The 21,631-nt window shown below is 39.6% G+C and overlaps 1 protein-coding gene across 5 annotated transcripts in view; it reads right to left on the bottom strand.

The window, feature by feature from the left end:
• Nucleotides 1-21,631, bottom strand: part of kcnt1b (potassium sodium-activated channel subfamily T member 1b) — a 416,707-nt gene that overhangs the window by 268,595 nt on the left and 126,481 nt on the right. The window contains exon 1 of one of the 5 annotated variants that reach the window (XM_072240264.1): nucleotides 4,511-4,885. The exons of the other annotated variants lie outside the window; for them this stretch is intronic. Within the exon in view, the coding sequence (XP_072096365.1) occupies nucleotides 4,511-4,656 (146 nt within the window). The 5' untranslated portion in view covers nucleotides 4,657-4,885. Of the gene's footprint in view, nucleotides 1-4,510; nucleotides 4,886-21,631 lie in introns of those variants that run through there. 5 annotated transcript variants of the gene reach the window in all.

Below are 21,631 nucleotides of genomic sequence, written 5' to 3'. Positions count from 1 at the left end.
GACGATTGAAAAGGGAGAGCAATGGTGGAATTTGGTAGTATATTTAAGAATTTAAATACAAAAAGTAACATGGATTCTAACATTTAAAATAAAGGACAGAAAATGATGGTTTTGTTCAATCAGATAAACAATGTCTATGAACAAAGGAACAATTAACATTTCAGGTCAAGTACCCGTCAGAAATGAATGAGTTTAGATATAAAACTTTTTTTTGTGCAAACAAAGAGAGAAAGGAACACAAAAGGTCTGTGGTAGGGTGGGTGAGATGCAGGAGAAAATAACTGACAAAAGCAATGACGGTCAAAGGCAAAAATAATGGAACAAGTAAAGAAACAAAATTACTGGCTGTGGTAATGGCATTAAAAAATTCAGTAACTTTATCTAATGCTGAATTCAGTGCAATAACAATGCCCTACTATTCAATCTTAAAGTTGAACATTATCAGAACAAAGTAAAGGGTAAGGGGCAAGAATGAAGCACTGAAGTAATGAGAAACTGTTGGCTTACTTCAGAGCTGTAATAATAGCATCAAAAGAGGGTAGAAATTATAAGTATGAAACCTCAAAAGTAAGGTCTATAATGGAGTCAAGGAAAAAAGCAGAGAAATAGAGGTGATGGTCTCAGATCCAAACTAAAATTCAAAAGATGCTTACGTGGATTCAGGGAAATGCATATAACTCCAGCATTATAGACAAGCAAGAAGTGTCCTAGTAACAATGGCAAATGGGGCTATAGGCTGAACAAATCTAAGAGCTAATGAATGATTAGATATCTGGAAGAATCACTATTACAGATGCTTTTATAGAACTGAGAAACCAGACTTCAATCCATGGACTTCTGCACACCTTTTGATAAACCAAAATACTAGTATTTAACATGGGACAAGTCCAAGGTTCAAAAGTCACTTTTTGAAAACATACAATTCTCAATATTCTGACTAAAGACATCCGTTAGTCTTGCGAGACCATGGATCTGCACCTGGAAAGTCTTCACTCTCCAGGGAGTAGGCCTAGGCAAGGTTGTATGGAAGACCAGCAGTTGCCCATGCTGCAAGTCTTCCCTCTCCACGACACCAACATTGTCCAAGGGAAGGGCATTAGGACCCATACAGTTTGGCACCAGTGTCGTCGCAGAGCAATATGTGATTAAGTGCCTTGCTCAAGGACACAACACGTTCCCTCGGCTCGGGCTCGAACTCACGACCTTCGGGTAGCTAGTCCAATGCCTTAACCACTTGGCCACGTGTCCATATATTCTGACTAAAATCTATTATATCAAAAGAAATCTGACTCATCTCCTATTGATGACTTTTTAAACATGATAATATTTACAAAATGATTGATTGCTGTGTGTAATTCGATATCCAAGGATTTGAGAGTTGCTATATAACTACAAGATTTTAAACACACTGTGAACAATGATTCCCATATCTAACACCAATATATCTCCTCACCAAAACCAATCACAATCCCCTGGATCTATACCAACCCAGCCTCCAAGACCCCAGCCAGGTACCAAACGACTCCAAAGTCTGCCTACAATTTTCTATCAACACAAAAGATTCTACAGATGCTGGAAACCCAGAACAACACAAAAAATGCTGGAGGAACTCAGCTAGTCAGACAGTATCTATACTTACTGCCCATTATGCCACTGGCATTTAGGGCAGCAATGAAGATCCTCCATCTCTTCAAGGCTTCCTTCTGTCAGTAGCTCCCTCGGTTTTCACTACTATGTCATGCAAGTCCTGAGTGGAGACTCAGGAATACCACTGGACTCAGACGTAGAAGGATTTTTCGTTGCTATTTCCGTAACAATTTTGTTTTACCAGTCAGGGTTGTTAGCCCTGAGCTGAAGACTCAGACCTGGAGGACCAGTGAACTGCTCTTAGCCTGTCCCCTACCCTTTGCCATACCTGTTCGGCATGGGTGACCCAAGATCCAAAGCATAAAGCCCTGACTCCAGCCAGCATAACTCACTGAGGCACACAAACCTCCAAGCCACAACAAGGTTGTGGTTCTCTTGGAGGAGGCAGCATCTATGGAAACGAGTAAACAGTTGTTATTTTGGGCCAAGACCTCTCATCCTTTATCTATGTCAACTCGTCTGTAACACCCTCCACACGTCATTGTCCTTACCCTAACACATTTCCTGTCACTTATGAACTAAGCATACTAACCCACTTCCTTCTCTTTGCAAGCTCCACAAGAACCGAAGAAATACTTTTCACATATTAATTTCACATATTTTCACAGGAGGAAGGAGAAGATGGCGGCGCGACGCAGCATGCACGGCCGTTCCAAATTGATATCGTATCTGTGAAGTAGGACGCCGTGCACAATCCTGATTTGATAGAGAAAGACGTGAAGAAGTACAGAGGAACATCTGGAGTAACTTCTGAAATGTTTGCTTCACTGCCGCTGCTACTGCGCGATCGAGAATCTCCGGAGGGAAGGCCCCAAATCCTCGGCCTTGTGTATCCCGTTGCCAGGGCTGGGGTGGAAAAGCTCGGCAGAGATGGTGCTCGGTGCATCGGTGTTAGGGAGCTGGTCGGAGGCTCGGAGTTTTTGGGCGGACTCGGAGTCGGACTGTGGACGGATGCTTCCAGGATGCTGCATCGGCAAGTTTGCGGCGCTGGAGGTTTACCGTCTGCGTAAGATGATGGGACTTTCGAGAGACTCTGTGATTTTACTGTGCCCATGGTCTGTTCTTATCAAATTACGGTATTGCTTTGCACTGTTGTAACTATATGTTATAATTATGTGGTTTTTGTCAGTTTTTCAGTCTTGGTTTGTCATGTGTCTCTGTGATATCATTCTGGAAAAACATTGTATAATTTCTTAATGCATGCATTACTAAATGACAATAAAGGAGGACTGCGTGTCCTCATAATCTAATCTAATCTTGATTTTAATAGTGCAAGGCCTTCCTGCGCTGCAGCTTCACATGAGAAAATCTTGATTGCTTGCAAATGGCATTACATTAACGGACCTTTCATGGTAGCAAAGAATTTCTAAACTATCGTTCTTTGCAAGGTTCTCAAAAATTGGACTGTTGTTCAGTTTTTCCTAACTTCTATCTTTAAAATCTACTTGACATTACTTCATCACCTTTATTATTACTTCATCTCTATCCTCGGCAGTGTCTTGCACAATGACCTTGGCTTGTCATCATGTTTCTTACTGAAATTAGGCATACTAAATTTGCTAAGAAAAAGGTTCAATACCCACTGTGACATTGAATGAAACAGAATTATGACTTTTTCCACTTAAAAAATTAAGAACGGATAGAAATTGCAACCACTGCATCTTCATTTTACAATATGTATTTATGATGTCCGTGTTACTCTGGCATAGAAAAATTGAAAAGAAAAATTCATGTAACTATATGAAAATTAAATAACATAATAATATTGCTTATAATACATCAGTAGGATGTAAACAAGAATCAGCAACATGAACTATCTGAAACTAAGGTGCCAAGTTGACTCTTTCCAACTCACAATTCAGGTTACCACATACAATTCCTCACTTCCAAAACAAAACATTGACTCCACTTTACAGTATCAAGCTATCCATTGAGATACTTAATTTCCTTGAGGTATTTCAGTCGATCTTCAAAGACAGCAGAAAGTTATGACATAGTAAGCCAGGCTCTATGCAAGTTCCTGATCACAACTTAAGGCTTACTGTGTGATAGAGCATTCAATGAAAGGAAGTGACAGCAGTGATATTGTAAACATCACCTGTACAACCCCAGGAGAACACAATCTTACATTCTGGCATAGATCATCAAAAGGAAGTGAAGGACCAAGTTTAACGATGAATAAGAATGTTAAATTCACAGTCATTTGTTTTTATCCTACAAATTCTATTGGAGCATATATTAAGAATGTTGTAACATGGCTGTGTCAAACTTTTATTAAAATGATTTCGACCACATAACAATACAATGTGGAAGTAGAAATTGCTCAGGAATACCTCCCTTTCCCCAACCACATAATTTTTGAAACAACCATGTAAACTAAAAATCAACATGAAAGTTGGAATGTCAAAAACATATCCAACGATTACTCTGGACATACACAGCTATAATGACAATATTGAATTAACAAGTGGCTATCTAGCTGCAGTGAACACGTGCAACATGCAGATTACCAGTGAAACACGATATTCTCTATTGCTCAAATTTATCAAAAGCTAATGTCACCGAAAGCACCCATGGCTATCTGCCGAACCCAATATTCAATTGGAAAGCAGTATTATCAATGTATAAGATCTGTAAAAATAAATCAATAGTTGCTTACTATCAAACTGCTTACTGATCTTTTATTCAACGTACGAAATACATCAGGAATAGGAGCCCTGTTCTTAAACACTCCCTGCCTCTCTCGTCTTCTCAAAACCACTGAAAGCACCACATTGTCATTTAAACTAGTTTCATGCACTGGGTTTTCAACCCGTCCATTGCAGAGCTCTTGGTGAATATCTCTAAACAGAAATTGCAGTACCTTGGTCCGTAGTCACTCCCTAAAGATCCCATTCTCCGGGGAGGTTTGGGAGAAGAGTTTACATTTACATTCTTGGCGTTCTGTGTGGTTGCTTTCATCACTGCCTCTGGCTCTGAAGAAGAAGGTTTCAGTTTTGTTCCTGCCATCTTTCAGACTGCATAGAGTTCTCTCCAATTAATTTTGCACATTGACATCCACAGCAGTTATTGCTCTGCATAAAACACTGCAGGCAGCTACCACCTGGCCTTAAATCCACACGCTTCTCCCTCCGCTTGAAAGTGGAATCGTCCTAATCACCAGATTTTTTTTCCGTCGGTCTTCACGATGTAAGGAATAAAAAGGAATGCAAAATCTTGGTGTTGCTAGTCATTATGACAACAGCAGCCAGCAACTGGGAAGGAAGTACAGTATTCGACAAACACGACGGGCGAAGAGCACGTGAAATGCTACGGAACCCTGTTTCTATTGTCCACGGGCTGTAAGTGTAGGTGGAGAATTTTGCCTCATCGATACAATTAAAAGGAAAGTTACAAAAGCAATGTGCGTGCAAAAAAAAACAAAAGCATGTAGCAATGTGTGCCCTTTTCAGTTACATCATATACATAACATAAATTGTCGCTGTAAGCACAAGCACCTTCAAGCCAGTGGGGAGACAAAACCGTTACCAGACCCATTTCCGTTCACGTAACTAAAAATGTTACCGACTAGTTTATGATACTGGGTCATCCCAAATCACTTTACAGTCATCAAATACTGATTATAATTTATAAAACTCTGCTGAAGAACAGGTCGCCATAAAAAGCAGCGTGATTATGACCAATGATCTGTTCTAGCCATGTTAGTTTTGGGCTCACGTTGGCCAGAAAACTTGGGGGAAAAAAACCTTACTATCGCACTGGAGTGTCATCCTAGATGTTGTAATCATGTTCCTGACAGAGGCAAATGGACATGCAATAAGACTCAAAATATACTGTCCACACATTACCCACATTGAGAAAAATAAAACATCCCATGGTTAAAAGCCACTGAGCAATAATAGTTCAACAGCATAAATTAAAATGTTAAAAATTTATTATGATATATATTATTCAAATCTTACTTAAATTGTACTGGTTTATCGTATATGTACATCAAGTATTTAGGGATTGAATTCATTAGATCAAATGCCAAGTTTATTTTTTCTATATAGAGATACAGCACAGTAACAACCATTCTGGCCCAACGAGCACATGGCGGCCAAATTACATCCATGTGACTAATTAACTTTATCCCACAATTCTTTTGAATGTGGGAGGAAACTGGAGTACCCGGAGGAAACCCACATGGTTACAGAGTTAACGTACGAAATTCTTACATGCAGCAGCGGGTATTGAACCTAGGTCACTGCCATCGAATATAGTGTTACACTAATGCCATGCTATTGTGCCTACCCCGCCCCCACTCCAAACTTTATGTTTTTGAATGTTTGGCTCTGCAGTAAATAATCCAAAAAAGGTGTTCAATTCTGGTTATATCCTCCCCATCAGGAATGGAAGGGAAAACATCAAACACATTGCTCATTTTATTAGGTTATTACAAGAGTAGATATTCAGAGATTTATCTCTTCAGATTGCAACAAAAATAGAATTTATTCAGAATATTGTAAAACTGCAGAAATATATTTGTGAGAAATACATTGGAAACCCAAGTCAGGCATCACTACTCCAAGGATAAAATCAGAGCAACACTGTATTACAGCATAAAGATATCATCAAGTCTGATGAATCAGCCTGAAAAAGTGCTGGCTCTACTTCTTAACTTGTGTTCAGTTCTTGTCATCACATTTTAAGATGCAAGGCCTCGTATGGAACACCGTTCTATAACATTCCTCTACAGCTGCGCAAACCAGGAAATGTTCAGGAAATTTTTACACGGCCTGAAAAATGCAGGGCACATTAATAAAATTTTATGTAAAAGAAAATTCCAGCTGCATGGCAACAAAGGCTACGTGTGTGGGAGCATTTCAGTTACTGCGCAGCCGTGCACCTGTGCAGTTTGGAGGGAACAGTGTCATTCTAGTTAATTTGTCTTCTTCATTTATGACAATGTATTTGCAATAAAGGATTTCAGCAAGATGAAACACTGGATTTATTTCCCTTTGAGCCGAGAAGATTAAGGGGAAATTTGATGAACGTACTTAAATCTCAAATAGTTCCTGCAGAATAGATAAGGAAAATCAAAATGTTTATTGTGGCAGAGTGCCTGGCAGAAGTGGACAGGGATTTAGCATTATTAGAAAAGAAAGATGAAGCAACATTAGGGATGTTAAGATACTTGGGGGGTTTTCATGATCTGAACATGTTGCTTTAAAAGTTACTGGAAGCAGATTCCACAGGAAATTGGATAAACTTCTGATCACAAAAGAATTACAGACTTATGGGAAAGAGTTTGAAGTTGAACCTATTTTTTGGTTCATTTAAAGGGACTGGCAAAGGTAAAATGGTGCATGTTGCAAAATGGACCAAATGGTTTGTTCATAGCAACACACAAAAATTGCTGGAGGAACTCAGCCGCCCAGGCAGCGTCTATGGAGAAGAGTACAGTTGACGTTTCAAGCTGAGACCCTTCATTAGGGCTAGAGAAATCTGCATCTGCAAATTTTCTCTTGTTTGGGCTTGTTCATAATCTATGATTCTATCAAATATGTACAGAATAAAAGAGTTCAGGGCATCAGCATGATACAAAGTAAACAAATAACTGCATTGAAGTTAGACATAGTAAATGAGGCTCTTCATGTAATCCATTAATGTTCTCTGAGCAAGACTGGCAACAGGAACCAGGAAACATAAAAATATAATTGTTCTGATGTCAGAGAATTGTAGGCTAGAGACTGCTCTGGTTCTTTACATGCACATTATTTGCATTATGTGAATATTGTATACTTAATGCATTTTAACCAATAAGCAATGCACTGTTCCTGCAGCTTATGTCAATAAATATTGGATATTTTTAGTTAAAACTACAAGTTTTGCCCAATTTGCAGTGCTAAACTGGAACCAATCAGAATTCACTTCCTTTGAAAAACATGCAACACATTGCATCTACAAGCCATCATTACCAAATTGCATCCTCTGAAATGCATATAGCTGAGATCAGGTGAGAAACTGATCAGAGTGATAAAGATACCATTAACCCCTTTGTGATTCAACACTCCATTGATGGTGTCTATATTCACACATGGAGAATGTTCTGGTGAATTTGTCAAGCATCCCTTCACTCCAGCATGATCTCAAAAGGAAGAAAGCTGATAGCTTCAGAAATTTAGAATATCCTAAACTGTTTTTCAACCAATTTCATAACTTCAAAGTTAGCTGCTCTGTGATCAATCTATATACTGTATCTTAAAAGTAATCACATAATTTTTTAGTGATGTTAGTTGAGGAATAATTACTAACCAGGACAGAGACAGTCCTACTGCTTTTATTATATATATATATATATATATATTACTATGGGATGTAGATCTCAGAGAGCTGGGCTTAAGTTTATTCAAAAGTTGGCACCTCCAATATGTAAAACTTGGTCGACATGGAGCTTCCTGGCTAGATTTGATTCTCAGTATTATCTGTGGGAGGAAATTAACTGTTGATGTTCTGGGTCAAAACCCTGCACAACTGAGCCTACGTCCACACTAGACTGGATAAATCCATAACTGAAGCTTTTTCTCTTCGTTTTGACCCTCTGTCCACATTGAAACGGCATTTTCCTCCCCTGAAAACGGAGCTTTTCAGAAACGCTCTCCAGAGTGAATAAATCTGAAAACGCCTAATATCCGGCGTAGTGCGTACGGGGTAACCAGCTATTTTTAAACCGCTGACATGTCGTGCCGGAACAAATGGTGGCGGCAGCACGACATTTCATTGTTTTCTTGAACGCAACCTCCAACACTACAACAACAATATCTGACAATAGATGTGTAACAGCCTAATGTAACATTGTATGGAAATACAACACTGATGCAGACATGTTTTATACATTTAACAAGGTGCTTTATTAATGTATTGTTTGTACAAACATTCAACAGATCCAATTGTCACTTTTGCCCAGTAACTCGTTTTATTGCACATGTTAAATACAGCAATATAATACAGAAAGACATGGCAAAAGTAAAGGCAAACAAATGAGGTAACAGCAAATTTCATTTTTGCCCAGTAACAAGCCTTATTGCATTTAGTTGTAGCTGTCGTCCCTTTCATCGGTGAAAAGACTATGGCTGTAGGAAATGTTTCTGGACAAACGCACAATAAGACTTTCATTTGGCAATTTCCTTTTAAGTTTTTCTAGTCTGTAACTGGACAAACGTGCACCAAGTATACCGTTTCCTCTTTGCTTGTTTTCTGTGTGTCCTGCGCATGCCCAGTAGGAGGAGATTCGCCCAAATATCTGTTTTAATGTGGACAGAGGTATTTTGAAAAACGACTGGTGTGGATGCCTATCGGTTCTACACGAAACCAGCGTTTACAAAATTATCCGGTCTAGTGTGGACGTAGCCTAAGAGTGAAGAGGGCAGAAGATATAAAAGCTTGAAAATACATTCCGTTAGATTCAAGGACAGCTTCTACTCCGCTGTCATCAGACTCCTGAACAGACCTTTCATATGAAAATGTTATTGATAACTATAAAAAGTATATTGTTTATCCTTCAAAATGCATCAAATGAATAATATTCATAAAATGATATGCATAAAAATCATTATTTGTATTGGTTTATTATTGTCACATCTCCTCTCTCCACTTTTAAGTGCAGATGCAGGATCTTAACCCATTCTTCCTTCTCAACACCCCACACACAAAAATGCTGCTTGACCCACTAAGTTCCTCATGGACTGTTGCGCTAAATTCTATAATCTGGAGCTTTGTGTGACTAGTTTTGATTCTCTTTCTTGCCGCCTAACAGGAAAGAGAAGAGGCAAAAATAAGTATTTTTTTTAATGCAGCATAAGACATGACAGAAGAATCAGTGCTGGAGCCTCAACATATAACAATTTATGTAAAAAAAAATGGATGAAATTCCCAAAGGTGTGGTTGCTAAATTTTCAGAAGATGTAAAGTTTGGTAAGAAAATATGCAAGAGAAAGATTGTAAAGATGCTCCAAAGGAATATGGATAAGCTAAGTGAATAGGTAAAGATCTAGCCGATGTGTTATAATACGGGAAAATATTAAATTGCCCCATTTTCAAAAGAAGAATGAGAGACTGCAGAGAGCTGAGCTATAGAGGACTCCAAGCCTTCTAGTGCCTAACCTGCAAAGGCAGGTACAGCTGGTAATGAGCAATGCAAATATAATGTGTTTTATTTTAATACAAGCAGAGCTTCTACTTCAGTTACATAAATTGGTGTAAACCACATATAGAATTAGTCTATTTAAGGAAGGATGTTAATGCATTGGGAGCAGTTCAAAAGTATTTACTCAGTAATAACTGGAATTAGCAGACTGTCATGAGAAAACGTTTGAAAGTCCAGACATGTGTCTCTTGAGTTAACATTGAGAGGTGACTTCAGTGAAATATACAAGATCTAAGGGGATCGAGTATTAGAAAACATGCATCCTTTAGTTTTAGCTTCTTGTGAAAGCTGTTAAAGCTAGAAATCACAATATAATAATGAGAGGTTGCCTACTTACAATGGAGATGAAATAAAATACTTACTGTCTGGGAAATGAGAATCTGCAACACACACAAAATGCTGGAGAAACTCAGCAGGCCAGGTAGCATCTATGGAAATAAGTATAGTCAACATTTCGGGCCAAGACCCTTCAGCAGGACTGGAGAAAAAAAGCTGAGGAGTAGATTTAAAAGGTGGGGGAGGGGAGAGAGAACCCAGGTGATAAGTGGAACCTGGAGGGGGAGAGATGAAGTAAAGAGCTGGGAAGTTGATTGGTGAGATGAGGTGAGAGAGGGATAAGGGGATGGGAAATGGTGGGGGGGGGCGGTGTTGGGGGGTATTATTGGAAATTTGAGAAATCGATGTTCATGCCATCAGGTTGGAGGCTACCCAAATGGAATATAAGGTGTTGTTCCTCCAACCTAAGTGTGGCCTCATCACGATAGAGGTGAGCATATCGGAATGGGATTGAGAAGTGGAATTAAGATGGGAGATCCCACTTATTCTGACGGAGCGTAGATGCTCGGTGATGCGGTCTCCCAATCAGAGGATTTCTGATAAATTTTTCCCCAAAGAGGAGCGGAAGCAAGTTCTTTTTGGAAAAAAAACAGAAGTAGATATTTACTTGATAGAGAATAAAAGATAACCCTGACTAGACGACAATACAGAATTAAAGTTACAATTAAATCAGTCTTGATCTTTGCAAACAATGAAGTCATTGGCTCCCAATTCGAATTCTTTAGTTACCTGACCAGATTTGAACCTAGAACCTTTTGACTCAGAGGTGAATGTGCTACCAGTTGAACAATTAGAAGACATGGAAGCAATAAAAAAGTATGTTCAAGTCATGACAATGATTCCAAAAAAAAAGAGTAAAATTCTGTGAAAGTTGAAGATGTGAAATAGAAATACCAAAGGCTAGGCAAAAGATGTTGCTGGAGAACTTTTGATTAGGAAAATGTAATACACTGTACATTTAAAAGCTCCAAATAGGGCCAAATACACCCTATTAACTATTTGCCTGTAAAACAAAAGTAAACTTATCACATTTGAAATTGATGAATATTTAGCTAGACTCCTGCCTCTTGAATATGTATTGGAGGGCAGCATCAACATTCCTGCTGAATGTTTATAATCACATCTGTAAATTTTCATCTCTGCTGTCATTAGCCCACTCTTTTCCACCCATTAGTAAAAAAAAACACAAGATCTTCAGCTTGTATCTCAATTAATTAGAATCTGCAACACTGAGTTTTTCACTGTACTCATTTTCCTTTGTAGAAGTGGGGGGCGGGTGTGTGTGTGAGTGAGTGAGTGAGTGAGTGAGAGAGAGAGAGAGAGAGAGAGAGAAAGAGAGAGAGAGAGAGAGAGAGAGAGAGAAAGAGAGAGAGAGAGAGAGAGAGAGAGAGAGAGAGAGAGAGAGAGATCCTTCAGTGCAATGTGACACATGTACTAGGAGATTTTATTCTGTTTTACTCGATGCAGAAAGGAGGATGATGCACCCTGAGAGAGATTACAGAGATTATATATATCATGAAGGTGTTTGATTGTCAAGAAATAGAGATGTTTCCACTTAAGAGGGCAGTCAGAGTTAGGGCTCATATATACGAGGCAGTCACTAATACAGTGTATGGCGAAATAACCAGATTTTGTCTAAAAGGGGATTAGAATGCGGAATGGCTGACGCAATTGGTATAGGTATAGTTCAGGATAAGTACATGACAGAATACAATGTTGAAATATGTTGATGGAACCAAACCAAAGGAGGTTTATCTGAATTATTTACTGACATAGAACTGTTCCCTGTGGTCTAAACTCTAATTAGAGAATCAAACAAATCTGTAAATTATGGAATACTTGCTCTTCTTCTTTTCATCAAAGGCAGTGTCATAATTAGTTACAGAGCTAAGGTAATCACCTGTTTTTATTCTTTTATCTCACTAAAAGTAATCAGTACAATTTAAGCAGATTGTTTAATAAATATAATTTGGAATTGTTCAGGATAACAACAAACTATGAGCAATGGATAATAAAGAACAGGAAAATGATAAAGGAATTAATTTCCCAGCACTTATGATTGTACTATTAGAACTTAGAGTACTTGGATGATATCAGGGGAAAATAGAAAGGAGACATGGAGATGAATATTTTTTAGATTTGCATGAGTGGTTTTAGGAGATAGTTCATTTAGACAAATTAATACTTGTGATGACATCGCTGTTGTTGGCTAATCAAAGGTGCTGACGAATCAGTGAATAGGAAGGAGATTGAAAATCTGGCTGAATGGTTCTGCATTAACAACCTCTCACTCAGTGCCATCCAAACCAAGGAGCTGATTATTGACTGTGGCAGAAGGGAACTGGAGATCCATGAGCCACTCCTAATTTATAATCAGGTCTAATATCACTGGTACATGTCATGAAATTTGTTGTTTTGTGGTAGCAGTACAATACAGAATATTTAAAACTATAATTTACAATAAGAAATATATATATAAATAACAAATTAAGTAAGTAGTGCAAAAAGTGAGCAAAAAATACTGAGGTAGTGTTCACTCTCCTTTCAGATATCTGATGGTGGAGGGGAAGAAGCTTTTCCTGAAACCTTCCATGTCTCCCCTCAGGTTCCTGTACCTCCTCCTGATGGTAGCAATGAGAAGAGTGCAAGACCTGGGTGATGAGGGTTCATGATGATAGATGTCACCTTCTTGAGGCATCACCTTTTGCAGGTGTCCTTGATGCTGGGGAGCTTAGTGCCCATGATGGAAATGGCTGAGATTACAACTTTCTGCAACTTTTTCTGATCCTGTGCAGTCACCTCTCCATACCAGAAGCTGATGCAAGAATTAGAATGTTCTCCATGGTACACCTGTAGAAATTTGCAGGAGTCTTTGGTGACATACCAAGTCTCCTCAAACTCAATGAAATATAGCTGCTTTGTGCCTTAATTCCATCAATATGTTGGACCCAGGATAGACCTTCAGAGATGCTGACTTCCAGGAACTTGAAAATGCTCACCCTTTCTACTGCTGATCCCTCAATGAGGGCTGGTATGTCTTCTCTTGACTTCCCCTTCCTGAAGACCATAATCAACTCCTGGTCTTACTGATGTTGAGTGCAAGGTTGGTTTGTGACACCACTCAACCAGCTGATCTAACTTGCTCTTGTACACCTCCTAATCACCAACTGAAGTTCTGCAACAATAGTTATGTCATCAGGAAATTTATAGTTGGTATTTGAGCTGTGCTAGTTGAGTGTAGAGAGAGTAGAGCAAAGGACTAAACACACATCCCAAAGGTGTGCCAGTGTCCATTGTCACCGAGGAGATGTCATTTACAATCCACACAAACTGTAATCTCCTGGTGAGGAAGTCAAGGACCTAGTTGCAATGGGAAGAATAGTGGCCCAGTTTTGGATCAGAGGCAGAGAGAGGCAACAACTTTAAATTCCTTGCCTTTAACAGTTTTAGAGGATCTGTCCTGGGTCATCACCTAACTGCCATTACAAAGAAGGTAAGCCAGTTTTTCTACTTTCTTAGAAGTTTGCAAAGATTCAGCATATAATCTAATTCTATAGATGTGTGGTGGAGAGTATACTGTCTGGTTGCATCTCAGCCTGGTATGGGAACACCAATGTCCTTGAATAGAAAATCCTACAAAAAGCTGTGGATGTAGCCCAGTCCATCATGGGTAAAGCCCTTGTCACTGTTGAGAACATCTACAAGGAGAGCTGCTGCAGCAAAGCAGCTTCCTTCATCAAGGAACCCCAGCATCCAGGTCATGCTCTCTTCTCACTGCTACAATCAAGGAGGAGATACATAAGCCTTATGTGCCACACCACCAGCTTCAGGAACAATTACTTCCCCTTAAACATCAGTCTCGAACCACAGGGGATAACTTCACTCACCCCAACACTGCACTGGTTCCACCACATATAAACTCACTTTCAAGGACTCTTCAACTCATAGCATTGATATTTATGGCTTATTTGTTTATTTATTATTATATTTTTCTGTTTATGGATTCGTTTTGCACATTTGTTGTTTATCCATCTTTGTTGAGTACGGTTTTTCATTGATTCTATTGTGTTTCTTTGTACTTACTATGAATGCCCACATGATACAGGTTGAGCACCTATCATCCGAAATTCCAAAATCCAAAATCCTTTGAAATCTGGAATATTTTTTGAGCAATGACATGATGTCACAAATGGAAAACTCCATAAGGTGCAGGGAAGGTCTCTGCGCAACACAAACAGCTCTGAGAAGTGATCTCACATACGTGTTGAACAGAAGTTAAAGAAAAATAGAAAAACTGCATAAAGTGAAAAATGAAGATCTCAATCGTGTATTGAATAAGTGGATGCGTCAGCGTCAGAGTGAACATATACACCGCTTAATGGTATGCTGATCATGACCAACTGAAAATTGAAGCTAATTGTGAATGTTCATAGGCTGGTTGCAGAAATTTAAGAAAAGGCATGGCATTACATTTTTAAAGATTTGTGATGATAAAGCATCTGCAGATCATGAAACAGCAGAGAAACTCATTGATGAGTTTGCAAAGATCGCTGCTGATAATAATCTATCATGTGGAATGGCTGCATCAGTACACATGTGTGATGAACGAGTGTAAGACAAAGACTTCTTACCAAAAGCACATAGATTCAGAGTTGGGAATGATGGCAATATCAAACAGCCACTGACTGTTCAACCGGGCAACTGAGGTAGCGATAGCTTACTTTTCTGGTGGTTCAATGTGTACATTATTATTTCATACACAAATATATCAAAATATTATTTAAAAAACTACCTTCAAGGAATATGCACAAGCTGTATATATAATGTAAGTGGATTTTCTGTTTAAACCTGGGTCTCATCCCCAAGGGATCTCATTATATAGATGCAAATACTCCAAAACCCCCAAAAAAATTCCAAAATAAATTTACTTTGAATTTTGAAAACTCTTCATCAAGACAAAAGAGGAGGTATAAAAAAATGTTGGAGTAAGAGTTGGCAGGTGATAGGTGGATCCAGCAAAGGGGGCAAATGGCAGATAAGGATACTGATTTACCAGTCCTTTTTGCTCTCTTTGAAGTATTGATGAAGATCTCATTCTGAAAGGTTAACTATGCAATTCCTTCAATTGATGCTGCCTAACCCATTAAGTTCCTCCAGTTCCTTGTGTGTCGCTCCCAATTACCAGTATCTGTAGTCTCTTGTATCTCTTTATTTTCAATCAGTGCTTGCTTTGTTCTGTTTTTAATGATTTGGGCCCTTAGTAATGGATTCATTATCACTGAATTGAAGGGACAGAACTTGATTTTATGATGTTGTTAAGGACGAGAAGGGTTTATGCTACCCTGATTTAATGGCAGTGCAGGAAAATGTCAGAGGCGTGGATTGGTGCTCTGAGCAGTGCCTGCCCCTCCTTTTTTTCTTACCTCAATGAAACTGGAAAAGAAAAAAAGGAGCATATTATTGTCTCTGTAATTACTGCTTTAAGAAAAATAGTGCTAGTGCTCCATAATTTACAGACTCAAGTGAATTAATAGATCTCTTAAGGCTGGTTTAAATCATCCTTTCTGTTAAGGATTGAGGCAAAAGCAGGAACAGATTACCGTAACATGGTTAAACTACTGCAAATATTGATTTGTAGTCTTTTTACTATTTGCCATTTCTTTACCCTGAAGAAAACACTGGTGGAACAGTACCACAACATGAGTTACTGTTTTCATCGAAGTGGAGTAAGAAGAGAAATCTGGAAACAAAAAATGCTGAAATTGCAAATTAAATAAATTAATGTGTAGGGAATACATTCATTTAGTTTATATGTTCAAGCAAGAGAGTAAATCTGGCTGTTATCATGGAAGACAAGGAAGCTTATTATTCTCCAAGATTGGATTCTCAGAACAGAAAGAAAATGTTTTTAAAGTAACAGATGGTCTGATGATTCAGGGCTCTGCTGGATGCATTAGCCAACCCTCCAAAAAGAGAATTTTCTTTGTACATTTAACTCAAGGCATTAAGAGTGCCAAATTACTGCTGTATGTAACCGATGTTATGTTTATTTAGTTTACTTTGAAGATATTTAGCCCTGTAGTATAAACTCTTTATTTATACCCCAGGTACTTCTTTAATATAAATTTTCCACTATCAACCATGCTTCTGTGAGTACTGAGCTGTCACTGAAGTCAGAAAGTTCAGGCCTCTTCAAGGCTAAAATCTAGTTTGACACTCTATAAAAGTACAGTAGTGGAGTACTGATTGGGGCGCTGCACCATTAAAGTTCACAGTTCAGATTTAATCTGAAAGTACATGTATGTCACCATGTACAACCCTGAGATTCATTGTCTTGTGAGCATACTCAATAAATCCATAATAGAATAATAACCATAATAGAAACAACGAAAGACTTACCAACATTGGCATTCAACAGTGTGCAAAAGACAACAAAATGTGCAAATACAAAAAGAATGAAATAATAATAAATAAATAAACAAATAAGCAATAAATCTCATGATCATGAGATGAAGAGTCCTTGAAACTGAGTCCATGGGTTGTGGGAACATTTCAATGATGAGGCAAGTGAAGTTGAGTGAAGTTATCCTTCTTAGTTCAAGAGCCTGGTGGCTGAAGGGTAATAACTGTTCCTGAGCCTGGTGGTGTGAGTCCTGAGGCTCCTGTAACTTCTTCCTGATGACAGCAGCTAGAAGAAGGCATGACCTGGGTGGTGCGGTCCCTGATGATGGATGCTGATTTCCTGCGACAAAGCTCCGTGTAGATGTACTCAGTGGTGGGTAAGGCTTCTCCCATGATAGACTGGGCTGTATCCACTACTTTCTGTAAGGTTTTCTGTTCAACGGCATTGGTGTTTCCAAACCAGGCTGTGATGAAGCCCATTAATATACCTTCCACCGCACATCTATAGATGTCAGTCAAAGTTATAGGTGTCATGCCGAATCTTTACAAACTCTTAAGGAAGTAGAGGTGCTGCAGTGCTTTCTTCATAATTGCACTTGCATGCAGCGCCCAGGACAAGTCTTCCAAAATAACACTGAGGAATTTAAAGTTGCTGACCCTCTCCACCTCTGATCCTCCAAAAAAGACTAGTTCATAGAACCCTGGTTTCCTTATCCTGAAGTCAATTATCAGCTCCTTGGTCTTGCTGATATTGAGTAAGAGGTTGTTGTTAAGACACCACTCAGCCAGACTTTCAATCTACCTCCTATACACTGATTCATCACCACCTTCGATGCGCCTACGACAGTGGTGTCATCAGCAAACTTAAGCATGGCAGTGGAGCTGTGTTTAGCCACGCAGTCATAAGGATCACGTTCATAAGTGTAAAGTGAGTAGAGCAGAGGGCTAAGCACATAGCCTTGTGATGCACCTGTGCTGATGGAGATTGTGGAGGAGATGTTGTTGCCAATCTGAACTGCAGTCTACAAGTGAGGAAATCGAGGATCCAACTGCACAAGGAGGTATTGAGGTCAAGGTCTTGAAGTTAATTGATTAGTTTTAGGTTGCAATTTACCTGGACTTTCATCCTATTGAAATTGGCCTACTTCTAATTAATTTTGCTTTTGATTACTCTGTCTTTACTGTAGCTAACACAGAAATTATGATATTCTGACTACTTTCTCCTAATTTTTTCCCTCTGTAAACTTGGGTGTTCTCCACCCACTTCATTCCCTAGAATCAGATGTGGCAACATCTCCTTCCTTGTTAAACTGTTTGAGATAATTTTCTCAAACAGTTTAACATGGAAGGACATATGTAACATATTATACATATGGACCTATACATACCTGGACATATGGACACATTTCAGAAACTCTTCAACCTCTTTGCACTTAATACTCTTACTGTCCTAGATTGTACTAGAATAATATTAGTTCCCCACATCACAATTCCATAGTTTTTATGCCTCTTTATAATCTCCCATATTTGTTCCCATTTAATGACTCATGCTAGAAATTGTACATCTAGGAGCATTAGGTGATGAACCTTTTCTGAAAGAGTTTCATTTAAACAAGGTGCTGCATAAGAAGCAGAAGGATGAGCACTGTCTGTATGCAAGTTGTACCTCTCAATCTACCCTACAGTGGATACTAAATCATGGATGCTACACTTCAGAAAAAGAATTATAGTGACAAAGTATTTAAGGATAGCTCGAGGTCATTATAGTCGTCGTCGTCGTCTTCTTCGGTCGTCCATCGAAATCCGATGACAACATCCACTCCTTTAACGGTGAGATCTTTGATGACTATACAGTCCTATCCTGGACCCACAAGCTCTATTGCAGATGGGACATGTATATGTAGTAGTGGTGGTGGTAGTAGTGGTGGCAACCATGGCTGCGTTTCTCCTGGCTCTCTTCTACTGTCTTCTGATTGTTCTTTCCATCTCCAGAATATGAACCCCATCCCTACACAGTTGTCACCAAGTGGTACAGTCAGCAGCAACATCCTCCAGATCCCCGGGTCTGACCTTGCACTTCCTTAAAGAATTCTTCATCTGATCCTTATAGCACTTCTTCAGCCCTCCAGCTGAGCATCGACCATGATGTAGCTGGCCGTATAACACTCTACGGGGTAGCCGACATGGGGGCATCCTTATCACATGCCCCAGCCACTGCAGCTGACACTGGGTGATCATGGCCTCAATGATCCTGTAGTTGGTCTTTATAAGTATTTCAGTGAGAGGCACCCGCTCACTCCAAGTAATTCCCAGGATGTGCTGAAGGCAGCTTATGTGGAAGTGCTCTAAGGACTTGATGTGATGGCTGTAGGTTACCCAAGCTTCATAGCTATAAGGGAGGGTGGTGACACAGACCACTTGATGTACAGTGACCTTTGTGGAGGGACGAAGGCTCCTGTTCTGAAAGACTCTACGCCGAAGTCTCCCAAATGCAGCTGATGCCTGTTTAATGCGGCTTTGGATGTTGTTGTCAATGCCGCTATCCTCAGAGAGATGCTCCCCAGATATATGAAAGATGGCACTACTGACAGCTTTTCATCACCAACAGTGAAGGCAGGTAGAGTTGGTGGGACACTGGTACTCCATTGGCAAACCACTTCTGTCTTGGTGGCATTGACAGTCAGACCCATCCTGCTGTACGCTCTCACCACCACAGCAAGGACAATCTGAAGATCCTCCGGAGTATGGGCCACAAGAGCACAGTTGTCTGCATACTGCAGCTCCAGGACCTGCTCTCCACAGAGTTTGGTGGTTGTGTGGAGCCGCCTTATGTCAGGGGTTGCCATCTAATCTGACAACCACTGCCACACCGCTGCTGTATCTTCAATCTTGTTGTGGAGAAGCTCGGTAACACACAAGAGGAAGATGTTAAAGAGCACTGGTGCTAGCACACACCCCTGCCTCACCCCTTTGCATACAAGGAAGGGCTCAGACTCTTGTCCCCCTATGGTCACCCGAGCAGTCGTCCCATCGTGGAACTGGCGGAGGATGTTAACAAATTTATTGGGACAGCCAAACCTGAGGAGGACATCCCATAAGAGCTCTCTTTGCACAGTGTCGAAAGCTTTGGAGAGGTCAACAAAGGCCATAAAAAGGTCCTGATGTTGCTCCCGGCACTTTTCTTGAAACTGCTGGGCTGTAAAGATCATGTCAATCGTGTTCCTGTTCTTCCTAAATCCACACTGCAATTCAGGCAGCATTGACTTGGTGATGGATCAGATAAATATCTTCTGATATTCTAAAAGTTCATTCCAACAAGATACTATTTTATTTCAGAGGCTATTGATTTCCAAGTGACATCTGCCACCCAAGGATCATCGCAGCTTCACTGCCCATGTCTGGCTTATACCTTGCTGCTCAAAGCTCAGATTCTCTATTACCCAGCACTTGCCTGGCTGGAATTTGAAAACGCAATTTAATTGACAAAGTATCCTAAATTTGATAAATGAGAGCAAATCGAACTTATTTCCACAAAACTCTGGAGAAAATGTTTGACAAACATAGCTGCCACCTTGAGCTTCATTCTTTGAACTCTATCAAATACACCATGCACATGTATTCACCATATGAAGCAGACTGACTTAAAAGGGCAGCTCATCACTGTCTTCTCTAGTTCAATTAAGGCCAGGTCTTGCCAATGTCATCAAACCCCTTGAGTCAGTAAATGGACAAGAAGGTAATAGCTGTGTCAGTACTGCTAAAGGGAAAGCTGATACAATCACGGTTAATATAAAAGATTGGATGAGTCTTAAGATTAGACCGCAATTATTATTGAATTCTCCTCCACAACCTGGATAAACACGTTGATATCCTGTGGAGTCTTACGTGCTTCAGGGGTTCCATCAGGCGATGCCAGCTCAGGGCCACCCATGTTGCAATAGCTATGGACGAGATGCCAGACGAAGTTTGATCCAACCCCGGCTCCCAAACGGACAGACTAACATCAGCCCCTTCCAGACCATGCCATACAAAGCAACCTTATTGAATTCTAATGTGTAAAACTGGAAATAATCCAGTCTGCCCAAGTTACAAAGGGAAATAAATGTTCTAAAATACATTAATTTAATTCCCCAAACTAACAGTGGGAATCATCTGAGAAATGTCAATTTTCAGAACCAAGAAGCAAAACAAAGAGAATATTGCATAGCAATTTGTAATCTACAATACACAGTCCACAAAAATGGAGGAGCAGATCCAGCGATAACTTCCAAAGGGAAAAGAGAAAAGTACTTGCAGTCTTACTGAGTGAAGGAGAAAAGCACCAAGTGGATAGCTGTTACGAAGACCTGACATCAATTAAGTGCCAGCCATTGTGCATTTTCATTCTACATGTTTATAATCAGTAGTCTCTAAGATGGCAGACTCTTGCTTGACAACTTAGCTAAATAACAAATTAAGTATTAGTATAAGTTGAAAACAGCCAAGAATACATTTATTACCTAGAGACATGTTGAATCATTTGGCTGACAAATTAAGTGGGAAAATCGTGACTTGTATTAAAGCACCAGGGATTAGCAATGAGAACAAATTAAATTAACATGATCTGATGTAAAGGGCTGGAGAAATTATAACTTGATGTTAGTGTTTTTACACATCTTCATGAAAATACTCACTGCTGCAACACAAGAGCAACATCAGAATCTGCCTAGCTAGTCACATCATACTTTGCTAACATTTTAATTATCTCTCTGCGTCCATTCCGGAATAATAACTCACTGCAACATTCATTAAGCAGCAGTCTACAACAAAATCATTATTACGCCAGTTCACAAGAACAGAAATGCAGTCCAGCAGACTGGGAAATATTATTTCAAAGCAGCAAACTTCAAGGAAACTGTGAATCCAAGCTGTTACAAAGCTTGCACTCATTGTCAGCAAGACCAAGGAATTCACTGCGAACTCCAGGAAGGAGAAGTCAGGAGACCACATACCAATCATAAGGAATTTGGGGAGACTTGGCATGTCACCAAAGACTCTAGCAAATTTCTATGGATGTAC

Source organism: Mobula birostris, chromosome 22 (genome assembly GCF_030028105.1).
Source record: "Mobula birostris isolate sMobBir1 chromosome 22, sMobBir1.hap1, whole genome shotgun sequence".
Taxonomy (NCBI): domain Eukaryota; kingdom Metazoa; phylum Chordata; class Chondrichthyes; order Myliobatiformes; family Myliobatidae; genus Mobula; species Mobula birostris.
This window is presented reverse-complemented; position numbering and strand designations above follow the sequence as displayed.